This window comes from Antennarius striatus, chromosome 22 (genome assembly GCF_040054535.1).
Source record: "Antennarius striatus isolate MH-2024 chromosome 22, ASM4005453v1, whole genome shotgun sequence".
Classification (NCBI taxonomy): domain Eukaryota; kingdom Metazoa; phylum Chordata; class Actinopteri; order Lophiiformes; family Antennariidae; genus Antennarius; species Antennarius striatus.
Window position 1 is genome coordinate 14,159,560 of NC_090797.1, and position 24,101 is coordinate 14,183,660.

The 24,101-nt window shown below is 41.2% G+C and overlaps 1 protein-coding gene across 3 annotated transcripts in view; it reads left to right on the forward strand.

The window, feature by feature from the left end:
• The window catches only part of LOC137589000 (pleckstrin homology domain-containing family A member 5-like), an 88,728-nt gene that overhangs the window by 43,899 nt on the left and 20,728 nt on the right, over window positions 1–24,101 (forward strand). For 2 of the 3 annotated variants that reach the window (XM_068306348.1, XM_068306347.1), the window contains exons 8-15: window positions 6,898–6,998; window positions 8,270–8,382; window positions 8,884–9,939; window positions 12,249–12,529; window positions 13,574–13,812; window positions 14,853–14,933; window positions 16,396–16,515; window positions 21,267–21,320. In XM_068306348.1, the coding sequence (XP_068162449.1) occupies window positions 6,898–6,998; window positions 8,270–8,382; window positions 8,884–9,939; window positions 12,249–12,529; window positions 13,574–13,812; window positions 14,853–14,933; window positions 16,396–16,515; window positions 21,267–21,320 (2,045 nt within the window). The remainder of the gene's footprint in view (window positions 1–6,897; window positions 6,999–8,269; window positions 8,383–8,883; window positions 9,940–12,248; window positions 12,530–13,573; window positions 13,813–14,852; window positions 14,934–16,395; window positions 16,516–21,266; window positions 21,321–24,101) is intronic. The other variant, XM_068306350.1, reaches the window with a different exon arrangement.

A 24,101-nucleotide genomic window follows, 5' to 3' on the forward strand; every position in this document is an offset into this window, starting at 1 on the left:
CCCTCGGAGAAATAAAACAGACAAGCCAGCTATAGTTATTCGCTTCACCAACAGGAAGCACAAGGATGCAATGCTCAAACAAGGAAGAAAGCTTAAGGGGTCAGATGTCTATGTGAACGAGCACTTAACTAAGAAAAATGCAGATATTGCCGGGAAAGCTTGCTTTCTGAGAAAGCAGGGGAAAATTCACTCAACATGGACTGCAAACTGTAAGGTGTATATTAAGTTTAATGGATCACCAGAGGAGGCCAAGGTTTTGGTCATCAGAGACCTGGGTGAGCTGAACAAATACAAGGGACCCCACCAAGGTAACTATAACCCATAGACAATCGTAACATATGCACTAAAATATCACCTAACTCAACATGAAGGCAATTGAACAAGACATTGATCCGGACAGTAACTTCTTTGACCACCTGAACAACACATGTAGCTACTACACAGATGAACAATACAATGACCTGAATGTTAAACAAGACCATGGAATATCAATAATTCACTTTAATTGTAGAATTCTGTATGCCAATTACAATAGCATCAAAGGTTACTTAAGTAAATTAAAAAAGACATTCAATATCATTGCATTGTCTGAAACTTGGCTCCGTCCTGAGAAGGGATTTGACCTTGAGCTGAGTGGATATGAGCTCAATTATATGAATAGAAGGGGGAAAAGAGAAGGAGGTGTGGCTCTATACATTGAAAATAGCCTAAAATACAAAGTAATAAAAAATATGACAACATCTATTGACGACCTGATGGAATGTATCATAGTTGAGATATGTTTATAAAGACAAAAAAATATATGTGGTTGTGTGTATAGAACACCAGATTCAAGCATTGAAAAATTCAAGGATAACATGGAGGAGTAGTTTTTGACTGACAATCAGAAGGTTATATATATCTGTGGGGACTACAACATCGACCTATTTAACCCCAATAAACATGGACTGACTGAAGAATGTATTAACACTATGTAAAGTTTGAGTTTATATCCACTGATCACCAAACCAAGTAGAATAACAGTAAAAAGTGCAGCGGTAATAGATAACATATTTACAAATTGCATGGAGAACAGCCTGGTGTGTGGGCTGTTCATGAATGACATCAGTGACCATCTTCCCGTTTTTGTTATCCATGACTGTGACTATGTCATCGATAAAGAGAAACATGTAAGTACAGGAGAATGAGAACAGAACAAAACATTAATGCATTGAGAAATGATTTACAGGCCAAAAAAGTGAATGTCACTTGTAGTGATAGGGGTGCCGAAGGGAGCATCACAAGAAATCTCCTTCTATTTAAAGATAGATAGATAGATAGATAGATACTTTATTAATCCCGGAGGAAATTGCATATATCCACTGCTCAGGCATTACTTAACAAATAATACTGGATAAACACCAGGAGAAAAGGAAACACTGACATCACAGGACATACCACAAGACATACATTACACTAACAGACAGGCACATGCAGCACTAACAGGACTTATATACTAAACTATAACTAAAAATATAAACAGCATAAAAATTAAAAATATTACAGTATTAAAATATAAACAGTATAAAATAAAATCTAAACAGTATAAAATTGAATTAAAATATAAAAACAGTATTAAAAATAAATAAATAAATTATATATATATATATATATATATATACAACAGTATAAAATTAAATTTAAATTAAATTAAATCCATTTTCAACCCCGTGCTGACCTCGCCACCTCCCCCCCGCTCCTCCTGAGAGAGTCATTGTACCCCCTGATGGCACGGGGCACGAAGGAGGACCTCAGCCTCTCTGTGGAGGCGCTGTGTGACAGCAGTCTGCCGCTGAAGGTGCTTCTCTGCTGGGAGAAGGTGGTGTGTAGGGGGTGCCTGGTGTTGTTCATGATGGCCTTAATTTTAGACATGGTCCTGCTCTCCAGAAGCATATCCACAGAGTCCAGGCTCAGCCCGACCACTGAGCCCGCTCTGCGGATGAGTCTGTTCAGACGGTCCATATCTCTTTTCCTGGCCCCCCCACCCCAACACACAATGGCGTATGACAGCACACTGGAGACTACGGACTGATAGAACATGAAAAGGAGCTTAGGACAGATGTTGAAGGAGGCCAGCCTCCTTAGGAAGTACATCCTGCTCTGCCCCTTCTTGTACACACAGTTGGAGTTGAGTGACCAGTCCAGTCTGCTGTCTAGCTGCAGTCCCAAGTACTTATAGTTTTCTACCACCTCCACCTCACTGCCATTGATGATCACCGGCTGTGGAGAGGGAGGTGCCCGCCGGAAATCCAGAACCATCTCCTTTGTCTTGGAGACGTTGAGCTGGAGCTGGTTCTGTTGGCACCACTCCACGAAGTCAGCCACTAATGCCCTGTACCCCCCCTCATCACCCTCCCGGATACATGCCACTATCGCGGTGTCATCGGAGTACTTCTGTATGTGGCATGTATCCGAGTTGTGCTTGAAGTCTGATGTGTAGAGGGTGAAGAGAATGGGGGATAGAACGGTCCCCTGTGGCGCCCCCGTGCTGCTGGTCACCATAGAAGACAAGCAGTCCCCCATACGGACGTACTGGGGTCTGTCCGTTAGGTAGTCCGTAATCCAGCTCACGAGGTAGGGGTCCACAGCCATGGAGGTCAGTTTATCCTGCAGGAGCTGGGGCTGGATGGTGTTGAAGGCACTCGAAAAGTCGAAGAAGAGCACTCTGACGGCACAGCCCCCGGCGTCCAGGTAGGAGAGTGTGCGGTGGAGGAGGTACATGACAGCATCGTCAACCCCAACCTTGGCCTGATAGGCAAACTGGAGAGGGTCCATAGCACCCTGCACCTGTGGACGCATGAGCTCCAGGACCAGTCGCTCTAGGGTCTTCATTACGTGGGAGGTAAGAGCGACCGGTCGGTGGTCGTTGAGCTCAGTAGGGCGTCCTTTCTTGGGTACAGGGACAATGCAGGAGGTCTTCCACAGTGACGGGACCCTCCCCAGCCGCAGACTGAGGTTGAACAATTGTTGCAGGGGGTCCCCTAGTTCCGAAGCACAGGCTCGGAGGAGTCTTGGGGAGACCTTATCTGGTCCAGCCGCCTTGTAGGGACGGAGCCTCCTCAGCGTTGTCGTCACCAGGTCTGCAGTGATGATGGTCTCGGTCGTGGTGGGAGCAGGAGGTTGTGGCGAGGTTGGAAGTCCAGTGGTTGAGGTGGGGCCGTTGAGCTTCGCAGTTCTTGGAGTGGGCTCGGGAGAAGTGGCAGGGGTGGAAGGAGAGGAAGCACAGGAGGAGGGAGCATCAGTGGAGCGGTCTGTAGGGCCAGGAGAGGCCTGTAGGCCAGGAGAGGCCTGGGACGAGGAGCCGGGAGTGGTGGGGGAGCTGAACCGATTGAAAAAGCTGTTAAGTTCATTCGCTCGTTCAATATTCCCCTCCACAGTGCTGCGCCCTTTCCCGTGTCCGGTGATGGTTCTCATCCCATTCCAGACCTCCCACACTTGGTTGCGCCCCAGCTGCTTCTCCAGCTTCCTCCTGTACGCCTCCTTGGCCTCCCTCAGGCAGAGTCTCACTTCCTTCTGGGCCTTCCTCATCTCCTCCTCGTTCTTGCTCCTGAACGCCCGCTTCTTCCTGTTCAGGACAGCCTTGACTTCCTTGGTTACCCATGGTTTGTTGTTGGGGTAACACCTGATTGTCCTGACAGGGGCCACGGTGCCCACACAGAAGTTTATGTAGTCTGTAAAACACTGAGCTGCCCCCTCAATGTCTTCCCCATGTGAGCCCACAATAACATCCCAGTTGGTGGTCTGGAAGCAGTCCCTCAGCGTTTCCTCTGCTTCCGGGGACCACCTCCTGACCTGCCGTGTTGTTGCTGGCAGCCGTTTCACCAGCGGGATGTAGGTGGGCTGTAGGTACACTAGGTTATGGTCTGATTTACCTAGTGGAGGGAGGGGGGTGGCGGTGTATGCCTCCTTAGCATTAGCGTAGAACAGATCGATGGTTCTGTTCTTCCGTGTGGGACAGTCTACACACTGGACCATTGTGGGGAGAGATGAGTCCAGGGTGACGTGGTTAAAGTCACCGGTGATGATGACGAGCGCCTCCGGGTGCCGGGTCCGAAGAGCAGAGGTGGTCCCACAGATGGTCTCTCGTGCCGTCTCAGGGTCCGCACGTGGAGGGATGTAGACAGCGAGGAGAATGACATGTGAGAATTCACGCGCCAGGTAGTAGGGTCTGATGCTAACAGCTGTTAGCTCCAGGTCGCGGTTACACAGTGTTGATTTCACCGTCACATGTCCCGGATGGCACCATCTATCGTTGGTATAGATGATTAATCCACCTCCTTTCTTCTTACCGGCGGTGTTCGTGTCCCGGTCCGCTCGGACGGAGGAGAAGCCGGTTAGTCGGACGTTAGCGTCCGGCACGTCGCCAGTTAGCCACGTCTCAGAGAACACAAACAAGCTGGTCTCCCGGTAGCGATGATCAGTCCTGCACAGCGCCGTCAGTTCGTCCAACTTGTTGGGTAGAGAGTTCACGTTCCCCATGATGACGGAGGGGACGGAGGGCTTGACTCTCCTCCGGTTAGCGGCTCTAGCCGTTTGTCTAGTCCTTTCAACTCGACCCGCTCGGCATCCGCGATATCTCCGTCGGAGCTCAGCGGGGATGAGATCGCGTGTTGCTGGGTCTCCTTTGACCCTCATGGACATCAACTCCTCCCTGGAATACACTAGCATATTACTATACATTATATAATTTTACGTTAGAAAAAAAATTATTATAAATTATATATATATATATATATATATATATATATAATATAATAATATATATATAATTTATAATATATATATAATATAATAATATATATATAATATATAATATATATATATATAATATATAATATTATATATATATATATAATAATTATATTATTATATATATAAATAAAGGCTGTAGGAAAAAGAGAAATCATTGATATTGTTAATAAGTGCAAGAATAAATCATCTACGGATTGGAATGGAATTGACATGACGATAATCAAGAAAGTGATTTATTGTATTATAGATCCACCTACGTACATCTAGAGTTAGTCACGGACAACTGGTACATTTCCACAGAAAATGAAAGTTGCCAAAGATATCCCAGTTTATAAAGCCGTAGAGAAACATCATTTCACTAATTATAGGCCAATATCATTACTCTGTCAGTTCTCTAAAATATTACAAAAAGTATTTATTGCCAGGTTAGATAATTTCATTGAAAATAATAACATTTTGACAGACAGACAGGTCAAACAGGTCAACAGCGATGGCACTAATGGAATTGACAGAGGAGATCACTGACTGTATTGATAGCCAGAAATATGCACTGGGAATATTTATTGATCTGAAGAAGGCTTTTGACGCCATTAATCACAACATATTGTTTAAAAAAATAGACAGGTATGGTATAAAGGGGGTGGCATTAAGTTGGCTGAAGAGTTACATGCAACACAGACAGCAATTTGTACAAATAGGTGACTACCTGACTACAAATAAGTACCTGGGGCTGCAGCTGGACAGTAGACTGGACTGGTCACACAACCTGGACTGTGTATACAAGAAGGGTCAGAGCAGGTTGTACTTCTTGAGGAGGCTGGCCTCCTTCAACGTCAGCTCTAATCTGCTCAGACTGTTCTACCAGTCCATTGTGTCCAGTGTGCTGTTTCACGCCATTGTGTGTTGGGGTGGTGGTGCCAGGAAACGGGACACAGAGAGACTCGACAGGCTTATCCGGAGGGCTAGCTCTGTGATCGGTCAGGATCTGGACTCGATACAGACTGTTCTAGAGAGGAGGACTATGTCCAGGTTTAGGTCGATCCTGGGTAACACCACCCACCCCCTGCACATCACCTTCACCCAGCAGAGGAGCTCCTTCAGTGGCAGACTGCTGTCACCAAGCTCCTCCACTGAGAGACTCAGGACCTCCTTTGTGCATCGTGCTATCAGAGGGCACAACCACTCTCTCAGAAGGAGGGGGTCTGAAGCCGCAGGGTCATCAAGGTCGGGCGAGAAGGGATAGCCGAGGGGGGCCTGGGACGCACTGTGGATGCACTGTGGGACACTTTGTGGGGGTCCTTAATCAGTTTACAGCTCGGTTCATCCACGTGTTACTCATCACACTTCATCTACACCCAATGCTCTTTCTTCTCTTCTTCTCCCATGTGCCTATGCTTCCTTCCTTTTATTCTAGGCCCTTCTGTTTCCGGTTGTTATAATTATGTAACAGCATGTAAATAGTGTAACTTATACAGGGTCTTTGGCTGTGCCATTACTTTCTGTCATTGTTGTGTGTATTTATTGTATCTCTTGCGAGCAGATGTCACCTGAATTTCCCTTGGGATCATTAAAGTATATATCTATCTATCTACAAATCAACCTGGGCCGACATTACCTGTGGAGTCCCACAGGGGTCAGTGTTAGGCCCGATACTATTCATTCTGTATATCAATGATATTTGTAATGTGTCAAATATGTTGAAATTTTTTTTATATGCCGATGACACAAATGTATTTTGTTCAGGGGAAAACCTTCAGCAGCTTTTAGAGGTCACCACCACAGAAATGAGTAAATTCAAACGCTGGTTTGATGTAAATAAATTGTCACTGAGTAAAACCAAGATCACGCTATTTGTAAACCGCACAATAGATGTACAAGTACAAATCATGGTAGATGATGTTAAAATTGAAAGAGTTTATGAAAACAAATGTATTTGAAAGAGGAAGGCCTGTTGTTGCAGCCCACTTAACAGTTAAGACATTTTTAATCAACCCCAGATTAGGATGAAGTGTCTTTGGTGGCTGCAGATGGGGTTTATGGGGGTTAGAAAGTAAATGTCTAACTTAAGTAAACTGATATTGAACTTTTTTTTTGTGTTTGACGCAGATGAGAAAGAGGATAGCATCTTGGGAAGTATCCTGCTGCCCAGCTTTCACATTTCCATGCTGTCAGTGGATGACCACATTGGCAGGAAGTATGCCTTCAAGGTAAAGCAAAAGAGCGTTCCCTCAAGGTTTTTATTGGTTTTGTTTAAAGTTAAACCTGAGTTTTAAAAAAAAATTGCCAATGAGCGTAAAGATTGTGAATGAATATGCGAGGTGACAGCTTTAATTTACTGGCCTCATTATCTGATGTTTTTAGTCAGTGTGTCCACAATGGATTCATATAGCTGCTTCTGTCCCGGCTGTTTGTCTTATATTTAGTTACTGAATCACAACCTGCTCCTATCATGGCCACATTTGTGTAAAATTCCATGTTTATAGCGATTCAAGATCAATTAAGTAACAGGTCCTGTTTTTGATTCAGGTACCTCTGAACTCATTATTTTCCATTTTCTTATTTCATGTATTTGGATTTAAAGGGCTTGTTGTTATCTTTGATAACTTGTCTTTTGATTTATCTCCAGTGTTAGAATCAGCTTTCAATGAGGACAGTTTTAATCAGGAACAACGTCGATGTGTCAGAGGGAGACTAACACACACACACACACACACACACACACACACACACACACACACACACACACACACACACTAGAGACAGTGAGAACTTTCACTTCATAAAAAAGTGGCATCATCCTCATTAAGTTGGGAAAAAATTCAGAGACACAGAAAGGAAAGCCATATCATTGTTTTCTTGCTGTATTGAAAAGAGAGGGACTTAAACATTAGTGTTGAGTAGAGCCTCATCATTACAGAACTGATCCCCATACAATAAATTCCGTATGCATACAAGGAGCTGCTTGTCAGACACCTCTATATCATTTTAATTGATAGTTTTATCCTTTCCGAGATACACAGAGGTACCTTGAAATCTGTTTCACAAAGGTGTTTTCATGTTTGCGCTATGTGAACAGTTTTCACCGGAATTATAGAGCTGGCAGGATGTTGCAGTAAAGGTTCAGGTGTTTGACCCGCCCTAGGTAATATAATCGTACCGTAATGACAGGAATTCCTTCATGACAAGCACAGACGATGCCTGCAGAACTGGAAATAAAGTGAAATACATTAGCTTTAATGCTCACTGCTTCCATATATGTAATGCTTCTTAATGTTGTGGAGTGACAATCCCAGTGTGAAGCCACACACTCAGGTGGCATATTGGGCCAGTTTGAACACATTAAAGGGTCATAAAGAAGAGACTTTGTTTTGCTGTGCCATTCCTGTCTAAAAGTGGCTTTTGTGTCTTTTTACCCCATGTATCTCTTATCTCTCTCTCACTGCTAATACTTAATCCCCCCACCGCCACTCATTGCCAGGCCACGCATCCCAACATGCGGACATATTATTTCTGCACTGATACAGCAAAAGAGATGGAATCATGGATGAAGGTGATGACGGATGCTGCCCTGGTTCACACTGAAGTCAGGAGGTAAGTACTCGCCGCACCCACAGAGAGGACAGATCGATGCAGCTTAACATTGATGCAGCTAACCTCTAGATTTTTATGGGCTAATAACCTCCAGTGGGTGCTCTAGCAGGAAGTGCAAGAGTGAGACAGACAGGTGAAACAAATAATGCGGCCTCGAGACGAAAGTGGCATTGAGAGCAACAAAGAAAGAGAGACTGAGAAAGTGTGTGATGAAGTCATTCTGACGCTGTTCGATTCTGACACTGACGGAGAAGTTTTTTCTTTACAACTTTAGTTGGCGCGACTTATAATCAGATGTGCTGAATTTTCCAGAAATGATGGTACTTTAAAATAAGTTTCTATCGCACATACTCACTGTCAAACCCAATGCAGAGCTAAAATCAGAAACGTCTTGACAGTTGATGGCCACAAAGACTGGGTGACTTTGCCTAACACTTAAAATAAATTGAGTGTCTTAAAAAAAATCTTGAATTTCTACTCTAATTCCTTCTATAATTCCAGACCAGACAAGTTGAACGTGGAGCAGCAGCTGCCACGGGAGATAAACAACCTCCTTAACCATCGAGGCCTAACGCAGCCTGAGATCCAGAAAAATGAACGTAATCGAGAGTCGGTACAACAATATTCCCAGTCTCAGGTTGATGACAAACTACACAAAGATTTGGAGAAAAACAGTTACCAGAGGGAGCATGAGTACTACACCTTGCAGAGAGATGGGGAAAGGTATGGCATGACTTGCATTGTGCAGAAGGACAAACAGAGATATCTCATCCACAAGGACCTTTTGCCTGAGAAATCATTACAGCAAAGAGACCGAGAGAGGTGTGCCATTCAGGATGTGGAGACATATGCTGTTCAGAAAGTTGACAAAAAGTGTTTGGTGACACCAACAGAAAACAAATATGATCCCTCACTTGGAGAAAAGTATCTGCTCAAGAAAGACGGAGAAAACTATGCTGTCCGGAAAGTAGGACAAAGAAACGCCGTGCACAAAGATGGGCACATGTATGTTAATCAAAGAGAAGTCAAGAGACAGCTATCATTAAAGGAGACGGAGAGACACAGTATGATGAGGGAGACTAACAATAAATATGGTACTATACAAGTAGTGGATAAATATGGCCTTCTGAAGGAAATAAAGAAATATAGTACTCTTCGAGAAGGGGATAAATGCACTCTTAGTGATGTACAGAAGTATGCTACAGTCCGTGGTGGAGATAAATATAGTCTCCAGAGAGACATAAGTGTAGGAAGAGCTCCGAATAAAATCAGCAGTGCCAAGATCCAGCCAGCTCAGGCTCATGACTCTCAGCAGGGGCCGGTCAACCTTATTGCTCAGAAGGCCGTTCAAGTCAATGGACCAGGTTCTGTCCTGGAGAAGCAAACTGGGGACTGCAGCCCAATGGAGGTGGAAGCCACCATGACTGGAAGCTCTGGGGAATGCTCTGCTCCTCTCCAAGAGCAGGAGAAAGGCCTCACTAGGACCAACTCTCTCCAGCAGCTGGAGCACTGGGTTCATGCACACCGGACAACTGGACCGGAGATCAACACCAGAAGGTGAGATTTCAAAAACGTCTTGGTTCCATGTATTTGTTCATGTAACTGACCCCACAATAAGCTCCACTGTTCACTGTGAGGTACAGCTGCGCTGTCAATCTGTCAGAGCTAATGTATAAATTGTATCTTTATATATAGACTCTATATATAGAGTAATCCCTCCCTTATTCGCGCTTCAAGATGCACGGCTTCACTACATGGCGGATTTTATGGAGGTAGTCACGTGATACAGTTCACACATGCTATTGGCTGATAGCATCCATATGTGCACTGCGTTCTGAGACTCACTGTTCTTCATGCGACTTTTCTTAAATACAACAATGCTTTAAACAGTCTATCAGAGTGTGGGAAAAGGTAATACAGATATGGGGTGGTTCTTAAATGTTTATATTACCGTAAATAATAAAATAAATACTTGATCGCTATATCGTGGACTTTTGTTTTTTGTGGGTGGTCCTGGAATACATTGACCGCGAGTAACGAGGGATTACTGTATATACAGCTGTGCTCAAAATAATAGCAGTGTCATTAAATAGGTGAGTGTCAAAATTCTCCATATAAATTGTACTTTAATGAACACAAATGACTTGGGGACACTGCACATTTCAAAGCAAGAAAATTGGAAAAAATAGTACAATTTTATCATATTTCACAGAAAGTCAAGACACACACTATACACACTATCCAGCCCGGAGGGTTGTATTAGCCTGTAATTGTAGTAGATTACTAATGCGAAATTAAAACAAAAAGGCTGCCCACTGTTAGTTCACATATAACACATTGCAGCCATCTCTGCACATGCATTTGTCACCCCTGGGCCAACTAGTTGAGATAAAGAAACTTGTATGAGTGGTTAAGACAATGGGTGCTGTTTGAATGAGTCAGATACAAGATTATTCTACAGTATTTTCTGGTTTTATTCCCATGCAGACACAAATCTTTTCACAGAAACTATGATTTCTTCACAGACCCTTAAATAACAAGACAGCTATGACTCAGTCACAACCATGACTCAGTCCTCAGTCTTTTTTTTTAAGATCTTTTGCTAATGGGACCTCAAGTCATCAGGGTGTGGAGAAACAAAGGCAGCTAGAGCAGGAAAAAAGACAACATGATGAGCTTCTTTCCATTAAATAAGAAAAAGTGAGGATGCAGAGGAGAGGACAGTCAAAGAGACACTGGACAGGTTCTAATCAAGTTAAATAAAGTTATTTGAATGAAGGATGAATATTAATGCAGAATTTTAAAAAAAAGACATTGCACAGATTTATTTTGGTCTGGAAGCTGGAGATGTACCTCCTGGGTTCTGCCGACGTTACCGTGACACTGCGCCATGTGACTGCCTATCTCTCCACATTTACGTGTCTATAGGCCCTTGGTGTGTGTATTTTAGTTCTATATGTAGATAGATAGATAGATACTTTATTAATCCCGGAGGAAATTGTATAAAAATACTCCAGTAAAATGTGGACAATGTCAATGAAGAGAGAGAGTTCGGGTGTGTGAGTGATGACAATGATGTGACAATAACAATGATTTGACAATGACAGTGATTTTATTTCCCTACGTGAGACGCATATCGAGGTGTGAGAGAACTACATTGAATTTGACAAGAAAAAACAAAAATACTTTTTAAACATAAATTACTCCGATAATAAAAGGACCGTAGGGCAACAGTTATTATCAGAGTTTTTTTATTGGACGATGAGGATGAGAATTTTAACCCTAACCCTACTATGAAGGTTGATCCATGCTCGTGGGTCGGGGGCAGGCTGGGGTCCGTTATCTTGTTGAGCAGTCCGGCTTCTTTTTCTGGTCAGGTCTGTAACAAAGGGGTTTCTCCTGGGTGGGTTGTTAGCTTTTCCTTAAGAGACTCTTATAACTCTTAGACAAATTACACAGTTCAACCTGGGCATCAAATGATTTCAACTTTTTACATCTATAGCAACATTTAAAGTAATCAGATCTAGCATCACTACATTCCTTTGTAAACCAAGGCTTGTTAATTTTTTTTGGAGAATTTTTTAAAAAAGTAACAAGTGCAAAAATTGCTTTGCATACACCTATTTTCAATTTTCAAGTTATCGTGGTTGTGTAATTACAATCATGTTCTCTGTGGATGTGATGTACTGTATCTCAGGAATGGGATACAGAACTTACAACTGGTTCATGAATTAGAAGAAAAAAAATTACACCAAGTTACAAATACTAGAATATTAACAAGCTGAAAAAGTAACCCTCACTTTTATCAGCCTTTATTGTGACAAACAGATGCTTATTTCTCCTGACTTTTTCTGTTTCCTCTCTAGTATTGCTTCCTACCAGACGTTACCCAGAAACATGCCCAGCCATCGGGCTCACATTGTGCCCCGGTACCCAGAGGGCTATCGCACACTGCCACGGAAAAGCATGATGAGGCCCGACAGCATCTGTAGCGTAGCTGACTCCACGTATGACCGGGCCCTTCATCCCACCTCGGCCTCCAGCACAGCGGAGAAGAGGAGGTCGATGAGGGACGACACCATGTGGCAGCTGTATGAGTGGCAGCAGAGGCAGGCCTTCTCCAGGCAGAGTGTGGCACAGCCAGCAGGTGTGTGTGTGTGTGGTAGTACTGACATTACTTCACCGACCTTGGTAAATCTATAGGAATTCCTTTCCGATTGCTCTTCCTGATGTTTTTTTTTTTTTTTTAAAGGTCATTTCAGAACATTTGCTCAAAGACAACAAGTTATTTTTATGGTTTCATGTTTATGTTATATCTTGCTGGGGCATTCACATGAGTCCAAGGAATTAAACTTTGCAGATTGTCAACCAGACAAAAAACATTTTCCACTGCAATATTTCATTAACCTCATGAAACCCTTTTATGTAAATGAGGTTTACTATAATTGAATCCATTTTGTTTCATTTTCTTTTGTTCAGGTTTATTTTCTGTGTCACATTATTAATACAGTGTTCACACACACTTCATCTGATTCCTGTCAGTGGATCTATGGATGTATTATTTCATATTATCTATTAGTCTTTTTCTTTTTGTCGTTTTGTTGTTGTACCACCCCGACTCTGTCTGTCTGTCCATCTACAGGTGTGTGTGTGTGTGTGTGTGTGTGTGTGTGTGTGTGTGTGTGTGTGTGTGTGTGTGTGTGTGTGTATATATATATAGTGCGCCCTCACGAATTCGTGCATCAACGCTCGCGACTTGACCTCACGGATTTTTGGTAGGCAGTCAGGCAATACCGTACGCGTATTCTATTGGCTGACAGCATCCTGAAGTGGGCTTCGTTCTGTGAGTCTCTGACTTACCTGAGACACTAAAGTGCTTTAAACAGTCGATAACAGTGTGGGAAAAGGTAATAGATAGAAGGTGGTTTAATATCAGTATGTGGAGGGTCATAAACATTTAAATTACCGTAAATGATAAGTTAAATAGTTTGTCGCTCTATCGCCAAATTCGTTAATCACGTGTGGTTCCTGAAATGCATTAACTGCGAGGAAGGAGGGCGCACTGTGTGTGTATATATACAGTATGTATGTATTCAAACTTATATTTGGCAGGTTCAGAATACTCTATTAAACTTTAAAATATTTTTAAGGACTTCAGTGTGATTCCACTCAAATTATCCTGTTGTTTCAGCCGTGGGTCAGTACTGCACCCTACCCAGCACGAAAACCATGGGCAACCTCTCCAAGCACTCTGTGGTGCACTCCATCCCCACCTCCCCCTCTCATGGCTCCCTGGCTCTCTACAGTACTTTCTCCCTCCCCCGACAGCAGGCTACTCCCAATCCCAGTAGCTCAGACTCGGAGGTGTCGTCACCCATCTTCAACGAGGTTGGGATGCTTGACCTTCAACACAAGGGGCACCCCACCAAGGTAGAGGGCATGAATGGAGTTAGTTTTTACTTCTAACAGTGGAAGAGATGAAAGAGCTGGAAGTATATTTGTAGAAGTACGATATTTCCATTTGACAGTCACATGTAGTCTGACCCATCCAGTAAATACCTACAGGAAATAAAGTCCATCTCTACTCTTAAAGCGTGCTCCTCCTTCAATGCTTTGTGGGACCCACCAGGTCCGGTGATCACAGATGTATCTAATCAATTACACTACTCTGAGAAAAGACGAGTTACATAGAGCATAAAAACTTTTTATTAATGTGAACAAACGGATGTGGGAGAATATGTCTTAAACTTTTTAATGTTGGTATTTTTTTATCTAAATGTATAAATGATTGGGGAACGGTTGTAGCTGCACCAGTTTCTTGAATTTCTAGGTTGAATAATATATTGTAATTGAGTTTCAATATGAGTTGATTCTTACTTCATTACAAGGTCGGTGCCAGCTAAGTGCCAGGGAGGGGTCAGCCAACTCAGATTTGCTTCTTTCCCACCCGGTCAAAAGTAATTATGAATTTGTTGTATATGTTCAGTCAATGAAGAAAGTAGTAAAGCACTTACCAGTATACTCAGGTATGTGTAGGATGCTTCAGGTATCCTACACATACCTGAGCACCAGTTATCCCAAGGAGACCCCATACAGAAAATTTAATGTCTTTTAAAGTTTGTATTAAATATGATTGTTGGAATCCACGTTGTGTTCCCAGAGTTTCCCCCGCCTCACGCCCCTAGTTAGCTGGGATAGGCTCCCCACGATCCGCTACAGTGATATGAAGATGAATGAACGATTGATTGTTGGACAGTTGGAATTTAGACTCATAGCGTCGACCATTAACCTAAAAACGAATCAGGCCTGTTGATTGCTTATTTTTTCATGATTTAAAAAAAAAAAGTCCCCCCTGTTTTTTGACAAATTTTTGACAAATATTTTTCTTCTCTTGTTAAACTTTGAGGAAAAGTGGACTGAGGAATGCTTAAGAAGTTTAAAATTTATTCTATTCTTTCCTTCTCCCACAGTATGGGTACCGAACAGATCGACAAGCAACCATGCCTGTCCCCTCCCAGACCATCACCCCCCAGTCTCTGCAAGGCAAGACGGTGAGCATTACTGTGTACCGTACTGATTCCCATGTACTCCATACTATGGGATGTAACTCTTAATTTGAAACCATGACAGTGTGTCAAATGATATTCCTCAGGTTGTGAGTGTGATTGTTGTATTACCTTTTGTAGTGTGTTTTGTCAGTTGTCCACAGGATCACATTTCTTCAGATTCTTTATTAATCCTGTCAGAGTTATTCTCCAGTCACCCTTTAAGAAACAGACACACACAAAGACACTTTATAGACTTCTTTATACTGCAGAGGAGACACCAGCAGAGCCAACGCAGTGTGCACGGCTCTCCGAGTGGCTGACATCTCTGGCAGACTTTTATTGAGCAGTGAAGTAGGCAGTTACATGTTTTGAATAAGGATGGATGTGTGTGTGCGTGTGTGTATGTGTGTGTGTGCAAGGAATATAAATATAAAAAGAAAAGACAAAAAACACGAATAACCCAATTAGCTGTTTCACACTCACTTCTCTCACTCCTCCCACAAGAAGGACAAGAAAGTTACTATTGATCCCTGAAGGGAAAATCCTTTTTTCACTCTATATATATATTTCACACATATACAGGCTGGAACACACACACACACAAAGGGTGTGTGTATTGTTATTGTTCACTTTTACTACAAAAAGTGGATGTTGCAATCCCACTGTACACTCCTTGCTCAAATAGCAGGAAGTCTATTTGAAAATGTTGTATTGTGAATCTGTTGGATATACGAATAGGAAAATGTTTGTGGTCACATTAGCCAGAATAAATTCGTTCAGTTTAGAACACTGGGGCTTTGTTTTTTTTCAAATTGTGCTATCTTCTGCCCTTAATGAAAATTGTTTCAGTGATATAATGCTGTCCACTAAAACGCATAAATAATGCATGTATGTTTCATGAAAATTTCAAATGCAAGCCTTAAGATGCCTTCTCTGTGATATCAATCCCAGATTTCCCCTTTCTTTCTAATTTCCATTTCATCTTTATATCTCTGTGACTGGACTAAATCTGGACTGAAATCTTTGATTTTGCTGTTGAGCAGGACATATTCATTAGCATATACCCTATTTTCAACACTATATGTAGTTCTGCAGTACAGGTTGCACCAGCCAAAGAATGCATAACAAACAAGAGAAAAACATAGAAGTCGTACTAGACTATAAGTCACATGTTTGGGGGGGTGCTTAAACCCACTAGGACTGTATTGTTCAGCTCTGAACAGTCCTCGGACTGTCGCCATGTCTCGGTTAAACAGAGAAAGTCTAGCTGAGATTCTGCCTTCAAATTGACACTTGTGTATTTTCAACTGATTTAAATCATCTTAACATTTCCCAGTTAAAATAGTTTTATGAACTAACCAGTGGTTCTTCCTTTTCTTTGAAAGTATATTGTTTTTGTGGATTTCAACTGGGTGATGGATGTTGTTCACATCAACTTCTTTTCTCTGTTCATCGGTCTGTGCAGCCTGAGGAGCTGACCCTGCTGCTGATCAAGCTGCGGCGGCAGCAGGCCGAGCTCAACAGCCTACGGGAGCACACTGTAGTGCAGCTGATGGCCCTGGGTATGGAGGGCCACAATGTCAAGGTCAGCTCTCACTTCATACAGTAGGTTTGTGTATGCATGCAAATGTTTGTCTTCTCAACAAAGCAGGAAAAATTATTTCATTTCAGCTCAGAGTGTTGTTTTTGTATTAATGTATCCCAGGTGAGGGGTTTTGAGTATGTTGCTGGTGATTGATGTGTGGATTTACATTCTTTGCCCCTTTATGTTGTGTGTGTGTCCATGTATGCGAGTGTGTGTTACTGATGTCATTTAGGTCTAAGAAAACATGGATGCCATCTATCCATATTGGTATAAAGACAGGTACAAATGGTCATTTACTTGCCGTCTTGATGTCTCCTTTGCATACCCCTCAACTTGTGTCAGTGTCTGAAGCTGAGGCAAACAAAAAGGCTCTCTATGAACTTTTAAGGGTTTTTGACAATTGGGTAATTAATTTTTTTTAATTTTTAATTTTATATACTGGTTTGATCCCCGAAGGGAAATTAAGAAAGCATTACCCTGAAGGATGAAGTTTGTTTGATATTCATGCGAAGTGACATTTTATTTTCCTGTTTTGTGTGTATGTGTGTGTGTGTGTGTGTGTGTGTGTGTGTGTCATGTTTTGATTTGTATGCACATTCACAAATGCACTTCTTTTTAATTTCATTTACATATCCCAAAGTCATATACCAGATTTGTCTCCGTGGGCCTTACACCACACAGTCCATTAAAAACATCTTTCATTACAACGGCAATGTGAGTAAGGAATAACATCTCAAAGGAGATAAAAAATGGTAGAAACTCTAGAGAAATAATTATTCTAAAGAGAATGACAGAAATGCAATAGATGTTGATGTATAGAGCAGAACAACAAAATCACATCAGTTACAGATTTTGCAAGCAAAGCATTCTGACACATTAAATTTATAAAATGTGTATAAATGATGTTGGTCCAGGAGGAATCCAAGCGACTGCAGTGGCTTGAGTACAACCTGAGACATCAGACCCCCTCCTTGCTGTAGTGACCGGATGGACTAATATTAATGGTTGTAGTTGTAGCAGGAGTTGGCAGCCAGAGCCACTAAAGCAGTTTTAACCACTATCCATGTAAACCATTGAAAAAGTGAAGATAGTCACATCTCTGAGGTGTTGGGATGTGCCCATTCAAGCAGTAAATATCTTGGAACTGGATATGTCCTTTGCCAAGGCACTGAGTTGTGTGAGCTGCCAGCTAGTAAAGCTAAGTAAAGAAAGATCTGTTAAAAGGTCCAGAAAATGTTCTTTGATCCCACACTTTAAGAACCTTCAGAAATTCATCAACAGAAAGGGGTGAGAAATTAAAAGGCTGACTAGCATACGTTGGGAGGTCTGTGTAGAGTTTGACAGAAACACCTCCAGCCAAATTGAAGAGCTAGATGTTATAAAATTCTTATTAAAACAATGTAATATCTCATTTCTTTCATAAACTGGAATAGAACCCTTCAATAGACGAGTAGGTGTTCTGAGTGCTTTTACTTAAAGAGAGGGACGTAATAAGTTAATAACATCTCTGTGGGTTATTTAGGTTGTCAGTAGTGAGTGACAAATAATATTCTGAAATTAATTTTTTTGGCTGAGCAGTTCAAGTCAGTTCATTTGTTGAGCACTGCCGATGTGCTCTTAAGCAAGCCACCAAACCCCAGAAGTTGTTCGTAGGGTAGGACTACAAGGCTGCCCATCACTCCTCCATCTCTTTCCATTAATTGCATGTCTGCTCTGGTCTGTTTGTGCGTTTAATATATCAAGTGACAAAAGAACTCCCCCAATATGGATTAATAACAGAACTCATCCTGAACACATTGAAGCACAGGGTTTGTGGCCCCCGCCCACTTATGCCCCAAAACTCCACTACATAAACGTTCCACTGCATTTAGTGTTGTTGGTATAGTTGATTTATTGGTTTTCTTTGCTCTTTTTTATGTACAGAAGTAATTTCCATATGGGTATTATTAAAGAATTGATGATGATGATCATGACAAACACAATTATTATTATAATTATGATTATCTGCATTATTATTATTTTTATTATAATATATTTCAAATAGTAAGACTACTTTGTGGTTGTACACATTGGCTATGGTGAGAATTCTCACTTGATTATTTTTTGCTGTTATTTGTTATCATCTATGAAAATACATTTTTGGAGTTGGATGAGGATTGAAGGAAATTCACTTTCAAATCCATTTAGTAAATTTTGGATGTGTGACCATTCATCCAAGTGAGAACTCTTGTGGGACATTACCTTTATTACCAAAATGATGCAAAGCTGCATTCTGTTGAGTCTGGATACCACACCGGCCTGCTTGCATTTCAGACCTGCCTTCCAGGTTTTTGTCTGTTTTTGCAAGAAAAGTTCATATACAGTTATGTTCATAATAATAGCAATGTGTCTACAAATGTGAATAAACCTCAAAATTCTTCAAGTATTTTTTTATTTTAATGCACACAAATGCATTGGGTATGCTTCACATTCTATTTCAAAGTAAGAAATAATGAATATGATAATATTGAATATAATAATATTTTACAGAAAGTCAACAAACAAAATGTTTTTAAAAAAATAGCAGTGCTGAGTTCAGTTAGTGACGTCATTGATTATGTGACAAAAATAGGTGATAAGCAGGTGGCCCGTTGTTAAGGATCGAGACAGCTGGTGCTGTAGATGCTGGATGTGCATTTGTCCTTGAAAAACATCAGATGAGAGGATAACCAAAATGGCAAAGGCTCAGCCAACAATCATCTCCAGGGTGATCAGAGAAGATCTAAGGTGGTCTGAGTCCTGTAACAATTAGATGACATCTATGTGAAGCCAAGCTACCAGCAAGAACCCCCCTGCAAAGTCGCATTGTTAAAAACAGACGTGCTAAGCAGTTACAATTTGCCAAAGACCACATCCACTGGCCTAAAAAGAAATGGCATAAAATTTTGTCGATTGATGAAAGTCAGATTGTTCTTTTTTGGGTTTAAGAGTCATAGACAGTTTCCCAGACGACCCCCAAACACTGAAATGAAGCAACAATAAAGAAGTGAAGCCAGTGAAGCATCATGAGGCAAGCATCATGATATACTACTGTATTGGTCCTACTTATCAAATACCAGGGATCATGGATACATTTGAGTCCATCGGAATACTGGAAGTAATCATGCTGCTGTATGCTGCTGCTGTAAGAGGAGGTGCTTTTTAAATGTGTGTTTCAACAAGAAAATGACCCCAGACACACTTGCAAGCGAGCAAAGTCATGGATCCAGACAACTCCATTAGTTACCAACACAATGTTGGATTGTGTTGGCAACTAATGGAGTTGCCAACACAATCCCCGGACCTCAATCCCAAAGAAAACTTGTTGCCTGACATAAAAAATGCTGTTCATGATGCAAAACCAAGAAATGCAGAGAAATGGTGGGACCTAGTACAACTGTCATGGGCTGACGTTCCATTTGACCGGTGTCAGAAGTTGGTCGACTCCATGCACCACAGATGTCAAGCAGCTATCAGAAACTGTGGTTATGCTATTAAATATTTGTGATTCTCAGGGAAGTTGAATTTGCCAAGCATTTCTTATTTTTATTCAGTACATGTTTGAGTTTTAAAGAAGGATGCCAACACTGCAAATTTTTAACATTATGCTTGTTAAGTTTCTGTAAAATATTATTATATTCAATGATTTTTTTCCACTTTTATTGCTTTGAAATAGAACGTGACGTGTCCCCAATGACTTTGTTTACATAAAAATAAAAATTATTTGAAGAATTTTGAGGTCTACTCACATTTTTAGACACACTGCTATTTGTGAACATAACTGTATAACAAACAAGCCCCATGTTCCAATGCCTATGAAGTGTGTTGCCAACATCAACTGTGTATTGATCAAAAAACAAAGACAATCAGTTTGCATTAGATATCATTGTACTGTATCCTATTGCATTTCACAAATAAAAACATGAATATAATTTCTTTGCAGCCTCATTATCATATCTATTTTATTGTGTGGCTTTCTTTGCTTGTTTGCCATCATAAGGAGTGAGCATGATGCACAACAAGTCTGTTCAAAACAAACTACGGTAGCACATTGTCTTCCCCCGTCTGTCTTGCTCTTACGCTTCCTGCTAGAGCGCCCCCCAGTGGCCGTTATCCACTGTAAATTAGCCGCATAATTGTTTAAGTCGCAGGGTTCAAAATGTGTGAAAAAATATCAGAAATGGCAGAAAATCAGTTTTTTCCACTACTCCCAGCCATTTCAACAACCTCCTGTGAAGTCATGTTTTACAATATATTTGATGACTTTTTTAAGAACAATTATGTTCCATTTAGCTACTACAGAAATAGTTAGACACAACATGTATTAGAGAACTGAGTTCCAAGTACCATACTCGTGTTGCTTTTTTTTCTAAAGTGACTGATATCCGGCACTGATAATATTACTTATAAATGTACCATTTATAAGTAATATTGTCAGTGAAATGTTCTTGTAAAATTAATCTGTTCTTCACTAATTGTGCTTGCAGCACACTTTTCTGAGGGAAGAATTGTATATTTTGAAACAAGAATTCAGAGCAGTCTGTTCAATGATACTCTATCATCGCATTCTTCCTTCTTAATGATTGGTTTGTTCCTGTTGAAATGTACTTTTGACTCCCTTTGACTTCCTTTTTCTATGTCCTCCCCCTTTTTCTCCCATCTGCCTCTGTGCATGTCAGCCAAGTATGGACTCACTTTTCCTTCTTTCTTTAATATTTCTGTGGCTACTGCAGACTGATGTCCTTTCCCATCACCTCCAGAGGCACCTTATTTACCTGGACAGCCAGGTGAGAACTTTGCAGCTTACTCCTACTTGTTTCCATCTTTAGTATAACATTTAAAATATGTTCAACCATAGGTTTACCTTACAATAATTCCTAATCTTTGATGGACTGACAGCTAGCTCAGTAGTGCCAATAGCTGTACAGATACCAAAATGCACAACGTATATGCACCCTGTACATCTTTACTGGCCAATTTGTATTTCCCCCAAGTACAGTACCACTCAGGACCTGATTGTTTGTAAAAGCCAAACATTTGTATTTGCTAAGGCAAGATAAAATTAGACAATAAACTAATGGAACTGGAAAAAGGTGAATACATTATCGCAATATTTTCATATAAACCTTGGGTAGGAGTAGCAATTAAAATAGTTAAATATATTGTCGACTTTATGGCCTCGCCTTGAACCTGTTTATTTAAATGTCATTTTGTAATAGTGATAATATTGATAGTGTTTCCTCTGGTCACTAAGTTTTTATTGCAGTATGCTCAGGCTACCATTTGTCAGAAACCATGAACGGTTCACCGCGGCCATTTCTACATGCAGCAAAATTTGTTGTTTATTTTTGACTTGTGGGTTAAAACCTCACAATTTCTTCAATACTAAATGCATTTATTCAGCTCTGGGAAAGTCATGTGTTTCAACGCTGTATTGTTAGGGAAAGTAGGTGATGGACGGGTCATACTGTACATGTTGATGTAAAAAAAAAAGTCACCATTGTTTCGCTTATTCTTTAGGTGAAGTAAAAGTGAATGTGCCTCAAAAGTCAGTGTAAAATAATCGGTCGTCATTTTAATGGAAGTATTCAAAAAATGCTAATTTGATCTTCATAATATAGTGAGGCGCAATGCTGTTGTTTATCAGGGGATTTTTGCTGTTTGAAGAGATGGTGACTAAGTCGCAGTCAAATTCAAGACAGGCCTTTAGACAGTGGCTGGTGTTATTACACCATTCTATCCTTTTCTCCTTGGTGCACCGCTAGAGGAAGGAGAATGAGCCTCTAATCTTCATGATTCACACTATGATCGAGAATTCGGCACCGAGGCCGCAACTCTACCAGCAAGTAAGGTCTTTGGCAGGTTCTAGCTTGAGTCGGTATCTGTTTGTCTTTTGATTTGTAGCTCATGTTAAAACATTTTATGATTGATATTTTTAATCTTATGTCATCTTAAAATGTGAAATATTCAAAATGTACATTTTGAAGATGCTTCTTTAGAACAAATATTTTTCAGTGTGTGTAGAGGAAAGATGAATAAGAACTTCAGAAAACTAGGGGTTTGATGTTTCCAAATGGACTCTAAATTTACAATTGACTAAAACAGAGCTGACTCAATCTAGATCCCTGGTAGTCCAGTAGTTGTCCTCATCTTGCCCTAATCATCAGCCTTTTGTTTAACCATGCAGTCAGTTCATCAACCAATTGTTCATCAACCAACATTCCCAGACATAATATATTTAAGATATATTAAGTTGTTCTTGGTCACAGCACAACTCATGTCATTGCTTTCTGTGCTACTGTTGGACTTGAAGTGAGCATGGCTTATGGTGGAATGTAACATCCATACATTTCCTCTCTCACTGTCTCTTCATACAACACCGTCCATTGTTGAGCACCATTCCAAAAAATGCTTACACTTTGGATGTTTGTGTTCAAGGTTCACTTTTTCAGATATTCTGTTGATAACACTGATAATGTCTCTATCATTAAAATGTGTGGTTCAACAATAAAATAATTATAACTGTCAGGGACTCATGGTGAGAACCCAAAGGCATGCGTGGAGGGAAGTCCAAATCCACAATTTATTACAGAGCAGACTTCACAAACCAGGTAATCAATCCGAACAGACATACAAGTCCAACAAGGGACGGGCAATAGACAGGATCCAGAAATCAGGTAAATTCAGAACCCAATAATAAAACAAAAACAGGAATGCTGGAACGTAGGTTTGAATGCTAACAATATAGTAGGGAATAAATGGCTGAACAGAGTATAAGTAATGTGGAAGTTGATTGGGGGCGGGGGGCCACAGCAGTGCAGGTGATGGGAATTGATAGTAGAAGGCAGGGAGATGGATGAGAGTCTTGAAATACATGAGACATTAATACAGGAAACACTAAAGTGGTCTAATGCTCCCCAAATGAGCAACTTATAAAGGGGACGGTGCCTTGTTCAAAGGCACCTCGGCAGTGGTCGGGAGGTGGACTGGGCAACTGCCCCAGTACTACTGGGGGATTTTTTTCAACAATAATCCTTTGCTATCTGCACAACGGTCTGCAATTGTTTAGGTAATCAGATATGGTGAGATGCAAACACATGATGGAACTGAAACTGTGGACTCCATCCTGACTCCAGAATGCTGCAACCTTCACTCACTCCACTGAAACCCTGTTACTCATTTCAATTTTCTACAGGACGGACCAAATTTTCTGGCATTTTCTTAAAATGTGTCCAGTTAGGCAAAATATGAGTGTATATGTGTCACAATATGACATTTTTGCTTATAAGATTTGAACTTTTATATCCAAAACCTCTAACATGTGCTGTCCCTCTGATGTACTCATTCCTGATCCTATCCTTCCTGGTCACTCCCAGAGAGAACCTCAGCATCTTCATCTCTGCTACCTCCAGCTCTGCCTCCTGTTTTTCCCTCAGTGACACTGTCTCTAGACCAAACAACATCGCTGGTCTCACCAGTTTTGTACACCTTTCCTTTCATTTTAGCTGAAACTCTTCTGTCACACATCACACCTGACACTTTCCTCCACCCGTTCCATCCTGCCTGTA